Here is an 11,843-nt window from a genome sequence, read left to right on the forward strand (position 1 = left end):
AAATTATTTCTACGTAATGTTTATTTGAACAATGCATACAAGTAACTTGATGTTTCTTTGGATAGGAAAAAGTGTGATCTTCAGAACAAAATAAAGATCCTGAAACCGATGAATGGACATTTTGATAAATTGTAATGAAATTACAGTGTGGACTGCATGTGACAGATCATCAACATTTCAAGTTTGGTTCTTCTGTGTAATTTGAAAAAAATTAATGACCCATTTTTGTTTGTTTCATTTTCTACAGGCAACCAGTCCCGTTCATCTAACTGATGCCAGGGAGCACACCTCCCACATTTTTTTCCTCCCACCGACACCAACATATCATGGCAAGATGCGAGGTCACGCTACCACAGGTTTCTTATGTGAACGGATTCACTGCGTTACCAGCGGCGTTCTCGGACGCCTCCCCGGGTTCGTCAGGCACCATGGGCAGCGTGAGCAGTCTTGTTGGTGATAGTGGGTATCGTGGGGGAAGTTCACGTATCAGCGATATTACTAATAGTTCAGAAGGACAATCAAGTTATTACGAGGATCAACAACAGCAACAACAGCATTGGGGACCACCCCGAATTATGCCCATCAGTGGGAAATTAGAAAAGGTAGGGAAAATTGCTTTTTGCTTCTTAAATCTTTTATATAGTAAGAGAGTGGTAAAAGCACTGTGATGGTAGTGGGTGTACCTTTTTCAAAAGTCTCCTGAAAAGATGTAGACATTTCAAAAGTGTCCCGAAACATAGATCTGCTGTGAACATGCGTTCATTTGTGGTGGCACAGGTGACTGTCAATTTTGCAGCTAAATTTAGATTTAAAATTAACAAAATGGAGGGAATATTGACATTTCAGCACAGCATGGAAAAAATAGTTTATATCTTTTGGTATGGCTTGTATTGTTGTTGATCTCTAAACATACTTGTGTCGTAAACTGATGGGAATGTACCTTACCGTTCTACCGTTATGCAAGCATAGTCGCAAACAATTTACATTTGGCTAAGGGTGATTTACCCCTTTTACCACCAAGAGAGCGAGACAGTCAAACCCTGACTTGTCAATTTGTAATTTGTCATGTGTGATCACTTAGTCTACTTCAAGTTTATTCATCCATAACAAAAAGAGCCCAAAATAAACAAACTTACTCATCCACAGAGATTGCATTATGAGATAAATCTTTATTCATTCAAAAAAAAAAAATTTTGAACAAAAAGTTCCGAGTTGTTTTAGTTGATCATTAACTAGCCAAGTTTAATCAGAAATCTTCAATTGCTCTTCCTGTATGTGAGAATTTTTCCAAAAATGATAATTAATCACATGAGTGTTGAATGTGAAGTAAACAGAACTGAACATCATCATCAGCGCACGTCATCATCACCATCCTACATACTTCCTCCCTATCGAAATGGAGATTTTATGAAGAGTTGGCAGAGTAGCACGTACATGTAAGAATACTGTGAATGGTTATCATGTATGACATTTAGACCAAATTCACCAACACATCCCCAATTGCAATTTCATTACTGCACCAGTTGGTATATTGGTAAAAAATAATAAAAGACTTCAAATTACCATGTATTGAAAACCATAAATGCAATTGATTGAGCTAAAATTGAAGCAGCTTGGTTTTGAGCCCAACAACACCCAAGATTAGGTCAATTTGCTACAAAACAAAGATGCACATGTTCATTGTAGATTCTCAGTTTTAATGTGCTAAATGTATTCTATAGTTTCACATATCTAATTTGCATATTTGTAAAAAAAATATTTGCAAGGAGAGTAAAGAAATCTCAGTATTAGAACAGAGTGGTATGAAATCTATTGAGTCTATTCAAATCGTATGATTCTGTTAGTAAATACACCTAGCTAAGGTTTCTTTAAGCTTTTACAATCTGGTGCACAAGGAATGTCACAGGTGGTTGGGAGGAGGTCTAACTTGTGTTTTGTATTGATCTCAGATCTCATTCTAATTTGCATAATATGCATTTACATCAAATATTCCACATGATCAAGACACAAGTCTGATATTTTGATCATGTGGAATATTGAGAATGTGGAATTTTAATATATTGTTAATTCAATTAGTAATTTTTGCTTGACAAATTAATTTGAATTGATTTTAAGTACAAATCTGATGGATCTATTCACTGAAGTATATATTGTTGTTGTTAAATATTAATATGAAATACATTTGAGCTCAAATGAAAGCAGCTTAGTTTTTATCTGAAAATTGTGTTTTTATGGGGAAAAAGAGAACAATTTAATTGAAATAGCAAACTGTGGTGAGAATTTTAACTGATGTATTTTCTTCACATTTCCTCTTCTAGCACAAAGAAAAGCGTCTAATCCGACCCATTGCAGTTAAACCATCATCTCCATCCCAGTCTCCATCCAGTACATCATCAAAACCAAGCCTGTCATCAGACTCACCTGGCATGCTAGATGACATCCCAGAATTGACTCAACCCGACGTTGTATTAGCCAATCAAATGAGACGAAATCACTACAACAACCCAAATACCCATTATGGGAACAGTGGCGGTGGTGGTGGTGGACCAAGCACCAAACGCTTTGGTGCCCCACCCACCAAAGCACAATCTTTGCAAGACATTAACACCCCAACTCATCAGAACTATCGGGTGCAGTTTAAAGAAGCGCCCGCAAGAGACTACGACTCAAGAGGGCGCCATGATAGGTTGCAGCCCTCACAGTCGATGAACCATTTAGATCAATCATGGCAAAATGATGGCTATGATGATCACCACTCTGGTTATAGACAACAACAACAGTCGCATTATAATCAGAGATTACAGAATGAACATATAAGAAAACCATACAGCCAATCCAGTACAGTATTAGATATCAGAAATGGGTCGTATAGACAAGAGGCTAATAGGATTAATGGACAGCATAGTATGTCATCAAATCATCTCTTAGATATCAAACATAGCCATGAGAGATCATCATCATCTTCACATGTATCATCGGTGCTAGAGGACATTGAAGATGAAGAGATTGTTGCACTCAGGGAAAAGATCAAGGTAAATGCTCTTTTTGCTTCCTCATTTGTTTGTTTGTTTGTGTATTTGTTTGTCAAGATAATTACGATAACTTAAACAACTGGAAATTTCAATTTCATTTGTTTAGTGACTAGCTGCTGTTACCTGTATACTACTAAACTATGTGAAGGACACCTCCAAAAATGTGTGAAAGAGGGAGAATATGATTACAATATTATTTTATACAGGTGTCCTTCATTGAAATAATACATGAACAAGATATATTTTTGATTGACAGAAACAAGATCTTTTCAGTTGCATACAAGTCTCACAGAAGTTCTGTATTTGCAATGCATCATCTATACATTTACTTAAAGGTACATTTATGTGGATTATAATTTGGGCCTACATGAAATACAACTTTTGGAATTTCTACACAAAACAAGTACTGTATAGCACTTTTTGGTTCACAAAATTAATGCAGGAAATAGGAAATAGAACACGGAATACAAATGAAATTGCACATCCCTGATGATCTTACTGCAATATAAAGCAGCCATATGTAAATAAACCAGTTTTGTAATTGTATCTATCTGTGACCGATAGGTTGACTTGAATAAAATAAAAATTAATCATGTCTGACAAGGTCAATTATGTTTGAATTGAAGCAGTAATTATCATTTCGCTGTCTCCTAGCGATGGATTATTAGGCCTATCCAATGTGGACAACGTATTCAACATTCCGTTCCATTGGTAAAAAATAACAACATCTCTCGCAAGCTGAATATTCATTACTGTACATTTGTATTCTACCAAGTATTGCTTTATAGTGAATCTTCTAGGAGCACAGTGTCTGCTATTTAAGGAAGTCTTCAATATACACAATTTATGGTTTTGAAAAAAAAACCTTTCAGGAACAACTGAACATGCTGTGTGGAGTTCATCGCCTGCCTAAATAGCTCACTTCAATAGTCAATTAAGCGATCTACCTATATGAGTTATCAAATTTGATGATTAAATATGCATGGAATGATAGACTACGTACAGTCGTACATGAAGGCATGGATACTAATGTCGATGTAAAAACTGCAAAATGACACGAAATGACTCTGTAATGTACAAAGTAATGGATCTTCTTGTTCTGTAATTGGTACAGAACAGGAGTGTGACGTGTTACTAATAGTACCACTATTTGAAGTGAATGATTTGTTTCTGTGCAATTGCTGTCATTGCTGTTATAGAAATATCGATTTGAAAGTGAGTAGATGATCTTCTTATAGATGGTTAGCCTGAACATACCAATTTTCAAACAAGTTGACCTTCGCAGACCATCTACCTGTGTCAACTTATTCCTTTAGTATGAACATTTCAGGAAATCTAACTTTGGTTTCAGGTAGGAGGCAACATTTGAAAGTACAAATTCTTGTTTTCATCCATCTTTAGTATTATACATATCTATCAACTTTTTCCTGCACAGGATCAAGAATCGGAGTTGGCAACTCTAAGAGACACAATGGAGAAGAACGAAGCCACCATCTTTGAGGTGTATGAAGAGAAGCAGAGAAGATGGGAAGATGAGATTACAAGGCTAAGGCATGAGCTTCAGAAGCAGGATGATGGTTCCAGGCAAACAAGGCTTTCATTACAAGGGCAGGTGGGTAATAATAATATTTTGATCGGAGGAAGTGTCCACAGCTCTTCTAAAAACTTACATTTGCAAGAGTGATTTATAGCTCCTCTTGATGGCTCATCTAAAGCTCTCCTTGAGGAAACAGCATTCTACATCTCTTAATGCAATTTTAAAAATACAGTCCCTGGGCAATGTTCATTTAGGTGTTCAATTGCTGTTGTTGATGTGATCTATTAAATCTATTAATAGTGTCTCTCTTAACACAATATCAAGACACAGTCCCTGGGCAATGTTCGGTTTGTTTTTCAATTGCTGTTGTTGCTGTGATCTAGTTAATTTATTTATAATGCTCTTTTTGAGAGATGAGAAATTTGAATTGAATTGAACCAAAAATTAAAATCATTTTTCAGAAAAGGAGTGGATGCGTATGTAAAAGATTGTTTATTTTACTCATGCCTATTTTTGACATACATTATATACTGTAAATGTGGTGTTTCTATTTTGCTCTTAATTGTTCATGTTGCAAATATTTACATATTGAGCCTGTTTTTAATTTGATTGTTAATTTCGGGTTTAATGCATAATTCTGTCTTATTGTTACTAAATAAATACAAGCAGTGCTAATTTGCAGGCACAAGCTTAAAGAGAAATTCAAATTTGGTTAATGACCTGAGCTTTTGAAGACAAAGAGCTTGAAAATGCAAAAAATTAAAGAAATTTGAAAATTTTCACTTTTACACTGACAGATTTGGTGCTTTCATTTGATAAGTAATCTGTTTTTTGTTTGTTTTCATGAATTCATTTCCCAGATCTACAAATTGGAGCAGGACAGAAAAGCACTTCAATCCAAGTTGGATCATATGCAACAAGAGAAAGAGAACCGAAAGAATCTGGATGCAAATCAAAACGATAGAAACTTTGTCAGACCATCCAAATCAACCAGCAGAGAACGTATTCATGAAATCGGAGATCCAAAAACACAACAAAAAGACCAAAAACACTTTCAGAGCAATGGTTTGAGGAAACAAACTTCAAAAATTGTTGCTTGTTCCGAGATGGATTTAAGATCAGTGCTTGCTACGAGGCATCTGAATGGCCATGCCAAACATGGCTCTTTTGAACAGGTTTTACGAGAAAAAGAGGCTGAACTTAACCAGGCCCATGTAGAAATTGGACATATCAGAGTTATCAAAGAAAATTTGTCTCAACAGGTCAAAGTTCAAGAGGAGGAGTTGTCTTTACTTAGGAAAAAACTTGAAGATAAAGAACAGGAATTGAGTCAGGAAAAATGTGAAGTTGATTATTTGCGTGAAGTTCAGGACAAGTTGAATCATGAGCTGACCGCCAGACAGAGGGAGGCGCGAGCCTCTCAAGGAGGGAAAGGGGGCAGTGGGGGTAATATAGCCCAGCTGGCTCAAATTCAAGATAAACTTGCCCAAAAACATAGAGAACTTAGCCATATGGCTGAAAGACTCAAACAAATGCAAGCTGAACGAGACAATGAAGGCTCCAGCTTGAGAGTTAAGCTCAAAGAAAGAAATGAGGAAATTAAAAAGTTGCAAAATAAAGTGCGCTTCCTGGAGAAAGAGAGGGGTAGGAGTGGGGGAAAACATAGCAAAGTTACCCCTGCTCAAAGGCAACTTGAGAGTGATTTTATGGATTTGCAAGTGAAGCTTACTAAAAAAGAACGAGAGTTGTTTAAAACAAAGCAAGAACTTTTGAGCATACAAGAGAAGAACAAATACGAAATGGATGTGTTCAAATCGAGGCTGAAACAACGTGAGGACGAGCAGAGAACCTGCTTGGAGGAACTTAAGAAACGTGAAGCCGAGATGAGCCGCATGATGGACAGGCTCGACGAGCGCAAAAGTGAATCGGAAAAGTTGAACGGGGAAATTGAAAGATTAAAACGACACAGTCATAAATCAAGTAAAACTGCACATGTGCAGGAGATGGAAAGGCAGATGGAGACACTTGCAGAAGAAAATGATACCTTAAGAAATCAGATGGATGATCTAAAGGATGATAATTCATTATTGCAGGAAAAACTTGGTAGAATATCACTAGGTGTGCGCAATTTGAGCAGCAGTCAATTGAATCTGTTAGGTGGGTCTCCCCACCAGAAAATGAATCTTCCAAACCTATGTCTCCTCCAACTGTTGCCAAACAGAATGCGCTGATTTCTAAAGCTATAGGCTCAACTGCTGTTAGGTCAAAACTTGTTAATGGCTCATCCGCCAATAAAACAGCAGGTCCTGTGAAGGCCAACACGCCAATGAGTCCGGAACATCACATCACGCTCACAGGAAGCCTCCGACGCGAGATGGGAGAGTTAAAGAAAGAACTGAATGCTGTGAAACAAAAGAATAAAGACCAGGAAGCACGTCTCGCTCACGAGCGTAAGAGTTGGCATGATGAGAAAGAAAAGGTGATTGCGTACCAGAAGCAGCTGCAGCTTAACTATGTCCAGATGTGTCAAAGGAATAAGAATCTAGAGCAAGAAGTGCAGCAGTTGACAACGGACTTGGAACAGGTACACAAAGAAATTAGCCACTGTTGACCACATATCTTGTAGTAACCTTATTTTCTTATACATGTATCACTGTAATTTCTTGACCTAAAACAAAAGTCAGGTGGTGAAGCACTGATGAGTACTGGGTGAAAGTAGTGAAGCAATTCATAATAGCTAAAGGGTTCACAAAAAATAACTCCCCCCCTAAAATTACAAGACATTTCTTTGCATAACTTGACATAGAATTCGTTGTTTTGAAAAATCTAAAAACCTGTGAATAAAGGAATCATTTTCCTACCCTCCTAAAGTTCTTTCATTAAAAAACATTTTTGTTTTGGCCAAAAATAATCACATTTTCCAAAAATGATGCTTTCAGAAAAAGTTGCACTTTTCCACATCCTATACATTTAATGTACAAAAAACATTCTCGATATCAATGTTTTAATTTTTATGTATACGATTACCCAGTCACCCATGCAATCATCTTGCAGTATAAAACAATGACTAATTAACATGTACTGGGTTTTTCTAGAAGATTTTATTGAGCCGGTGTTTCAAAAATGGTAAAATCAATTTAGGAGTTACAAAACATTTCTTTGCATAACATAACATCAATTTTGTTGATTTGAAAAATTTAAAACCTGTGAATAGAGGCATCTTTTTGCTACCCTACCAAAGTTATCCCTTCTCAAAATCTTTTTTCTTTTGGTCAAAAATAATCACATTTTTCCAAAATGATGCTTTAAAAAAAGTTGCGCTTTTCAACATCCCATACATGTAATGTACAAAACTTGCTCGGTATCAATGTTACGATTGATTTAATTGTTGTTGTTTTTTCCTTCACCTCTTTGTCTCTGAACTCTTAGTCACTCATGAAACCATCACGTAGTGCAAAATAATGATTTGTTGAAGCTAATTTTGACATAAATGAGGATGTTGAAAAGTGCAACTTTTTCTGAAAGCATCTTTTTTAGAAAACGTGATTATTTTTAGCCAAAACAAAAAGATTTTCAGACGAAAGAACATTGGGAGGGTAGAAAAACAATTCCTTTATTCACAGGTTTTTAATTTTTTCAAATCCACGAAATATATGTCAAGTTATGCAAAAAAATGTTTTGTAATTTTAGGGGGGAGTTATTTTTGTGAACCCTTTATCTAATATATGAAGAATTGAATGAGGAAAACTGACCAGGTGAAAAAAGCATATGGTTTTGACTTCTGACTTGAATGAAGGTCAGCTATTGTTTTTCACTACAATTAGAAAGCAAGGTATCTTGTTTTGAAATCAGCATAATTGATTATAGTAATTAACCTTGGACTGCATCTGCTAAGGCTGTTGCAAATTGGATGAAAGTGTGCTACTTCCAGTAATGCTAAGACATTAAACATGCTCATCTACCACGACACAGTTCTCTAACTCCAATATGTTTGTATATTCATAGAATGACCTTAGAATATGTTGGGTACACAAATTCATACCCTAAAACTTGGGGTCAAATTTTAGCTATGAGTATTGAATAGAGGTTAACGAATTGAGCCATTGGAAGCAAGACTATTTTATGTAGTGTGTAAATGACTAGCCATTAATATAAAAATAAATCGAAAAGGCTTCATTAGCCATTTAGTCTATTATTCATTATGTTGATTTTAATACAGAAGCAAGTTTATATCAATAGAAATAGGTGACAGTGTCCTTCTTTTTGCTAAGTAAGGCTTATGGGATGAAATGTGAATGAAAACCTAAGTGATCATTACTGTCGTATTTGATGCTCCTTGATACTCAATCATGTGATGCGTATAGACTATAAAATAGATACAAATCCTTTATTAGGTGTAAACCCGATACCTTTTAAGTCACTTTGTTATATTCGGTAAGCTGTAACCATGACAAAAACTGGATTAATTACTACTGAAAAGTGTTAATAATGATGCAATTGATATCTGGCGTCAAGTTAATATGTTCACTTCACAGGCAAATTTAGTGTAAAACATGGACAGTTAACTGAATTTATGATGTCAAATTCAAGATAATTTGTAGCTACCCACGCTTTTTTACTGCCTGCATTTTATTATCATGTTACATTTTCGTTAATAGCATCTAATGTATGTCATGTCGTGACAAAACTCTATATTGCATTAATCATAAACCACCTTAATCTTCCATTACCATAATTGAGCTATGTTCACTGCATCCATAAAACGATTACCAGTTGTACTTTTTACTAAAGCTCAGTTTCTATGTGCACAGCAGCTCAACAATCCAAAATGCAAAATGTGTGGCATATTCTCAGGTGATTTTGTTATTTTTTTGCTCATGTTTGTATTCAATGAATGCAAGGGTTTTGACCTGTTGTTTAAGGCTATGTATTTATGGCGTCAGTCAGCTCAATGACAATTTCTACATATGGACTGTATTAAACTCCCACATAAAATGTCAGAGAAATACAGTTATATATAGATATTTATATTCCAATTTCTTAGATGAAAAGATTATTTTGGTTTATAATAAAATGATTGAAACAGAGTTGAGTGTTTAGGTTCAAAAGCCTGCAGCAGAAAAATAAGATGGTTTTATTACTTGCCACAAGTTTGTATGAACAAATTGGAAAATGCTAAGAAAATACTGAAAGCGTTTATTGTATATGGAGGAAAAGAAAAAGGAAGAGGAAAAATACTCCATTATGTACATTCATTATCTGATATCCGGTGGAAAAACTCCCAGATTTGTGTGATAAAGGGCCAAGAACTTGACAAGGGATGCATTCATAGTGTAAACAAAAGCAAACCAAAGCTTTTTGATGTTTTGTAGTATCATGATCAACCTGCTTAGTAATTATTGTATGGGCCTTAAGGCACTTTATATTATAATGGTGTGACAAAAAGTTCAGCATCTAATTAACTTGCATTTCAAATTCAACTTATTCAGGTAGCAATTTTAACTTAACAAGCAGGTTTATTGGAAGTACTTTTAGCTGTTAAAACCCAACATTGTTTTCTGCCAGTCACCCTGCATGAATGTACAATGTTTAAATGAACTTTTTCTGCAGGTTAACTAAAACCATGCAATGTATACAAGGGATGATAGGTTAGCCCAACACACACACAGACATTGCCTTGTTTCACTCAATCTCACGGGGATCATTATTGTGTAAAATTGCCGATCATAAGGTTGACATTGACCTATGAGGTAGCACTGAGGTTGGTTTATTCTGTAGGTCATGGGTGTCGGAGTTAATAGATGGCACAAAAACCGTGTGGTTTGTGATGAATGAATCTATACTCCTATACCATTTTGTATACTATACACCAGAGTTAAGTCATGCCATATAATGCCATAGGCGTAGGATTAAACTAGTGTTTCCACTCTAAACAGATTGACCTGATGCGGGTTTATGGATTGGTGTAAATTTTTGGTAGGTGGGCATTTTACAAAATGGGAGCATTATTGGATTGACTGGATTATGAGTTGGTTATCAATTGAAATATTTCCATTGCTTTAGATGTTAAAAATGCCAAACTTATTTCAGCAAAACTTAACTGTCAAGCATTTCAACAAAACTGCTCAGATTTGGTACCATACCTTTGAACATCATCTTCTATTTTGCCCCAAAAGAATGATTACTGAAGTTGTTCACATTTTGATTAATTTTCCAATCTCATCCAAAGTGATACTAGTAGACCTAAACCCAATCAAACACTGAAAAATGCTTGAAAATGGTGTCCTTTAATTAAATTTTGCAATCATACTTCTAAGTTTGCATAGAGGTTTTCCTGAGGATATTCAATGATTAAATATCAAATTAATTTTGTAATCAAGTTACTGTGATTTTATGGGTTTTATTCGTGCAGTGATATTTTATTAATCATGGAAAGCAGGATCATAGGAGTGGTTGATATTTTCAGCTGAGGAAAAATTAGCTAGATGGTGATTTTTGTACTGCATCATCGAGCTTGCATCAAAACTCTATTTGCATGCAATCCTCATTGTTCAGGAATTATGAAGTTGACTTATATTTTGCAAACTGGTTTTATTTAACTAAAATGTAGACATAAGATTTTGGGTGTGTGTGACACAAATTCGTTACACCTTACCATGCGTACAGTGGCGTACAGTGGCGTGTGGATAGTTTTTATACATAATCCATGATTATTTCAAATGCTTTGTATTCATGTATTGTATCCTTCAAATGAGCATAAAACCCAGTAAGTATTACATTGAAAAAGTGACTCCATAAGACCTAGAAAGAATGCTATTATATCATAAAGATAAAGCCTAAGAAAACAACTTCAAACACCAGTGATTATTGTAATGATAGGCTCTTTAGTTCTGGTAATAGATATTGTCCTTCCACAAGATTTAATGACTAGCTCGATATTCATCTCTTTGAAATTTAAACACAAAGCACTATTGTAGTCCTTGGAAATTTTAAAAGAAAGGAAAAGAAAAGGGTATTATTAGCAGTTGAATGTATGCAGTGAAGCAGTCATGGATTTTTCATTAAGAACATGTGTAAATCAGTAACAGGGATTTGAGGGTTTTTTAAACAAAAAGAGTGGGAATCTAAAATCTGTGTTTCTGAAATATCATCTTTTGTATTCAGATCAGCTTTTTGTAAAAGACACAAAAAGAGAGAGGGGAACAGGATTGATTAATATGGTATGGAATGAAAATGGTTTTAATGGTGGGTGATACTAAAGAAATAAAGATATC

General features: G+C 35.2%; 1 protein-coding gene across 1 annotated transcript; it reads left to right on the forward strand.

The window, feature by feature from the left end:
- Positions 1–257: 257 nt before the first annotated feature.
- Positions 258–7,303, forward strand: LOC140158641 (uncharacterized). The gene is given in 5 exon segments (XM_072181811.1): positions 258–602; positions 2,319–3,032; positions 4,468–4,644; positions 5,430–6,770; positions 6,773–7,303. Coding segments are annotated over 5 exon segments (2,916 nt in total). The 5' UTR covers positions 258–326; the 3' UTR covers positions 7,181–7,303.
- Positions 7,304–11,843: the final 4,540 nt, after the last annotated feature.

The sequence above is a fragment of the Amphiura filiformis genome, chromosome 1 (genome assembly GCF_039555335.1).
Source record: "Amphiura filiformis chromosome 1, Afil_fr2py, whole genome shotgun sequence".
NCBI classification, from domain to species: Eukaryota; Metazoa; Echinodermata; class Ophiuroidea; order Amphilepidida; family Amphiuridae; genus Amphiura; species Amphiura filiformis.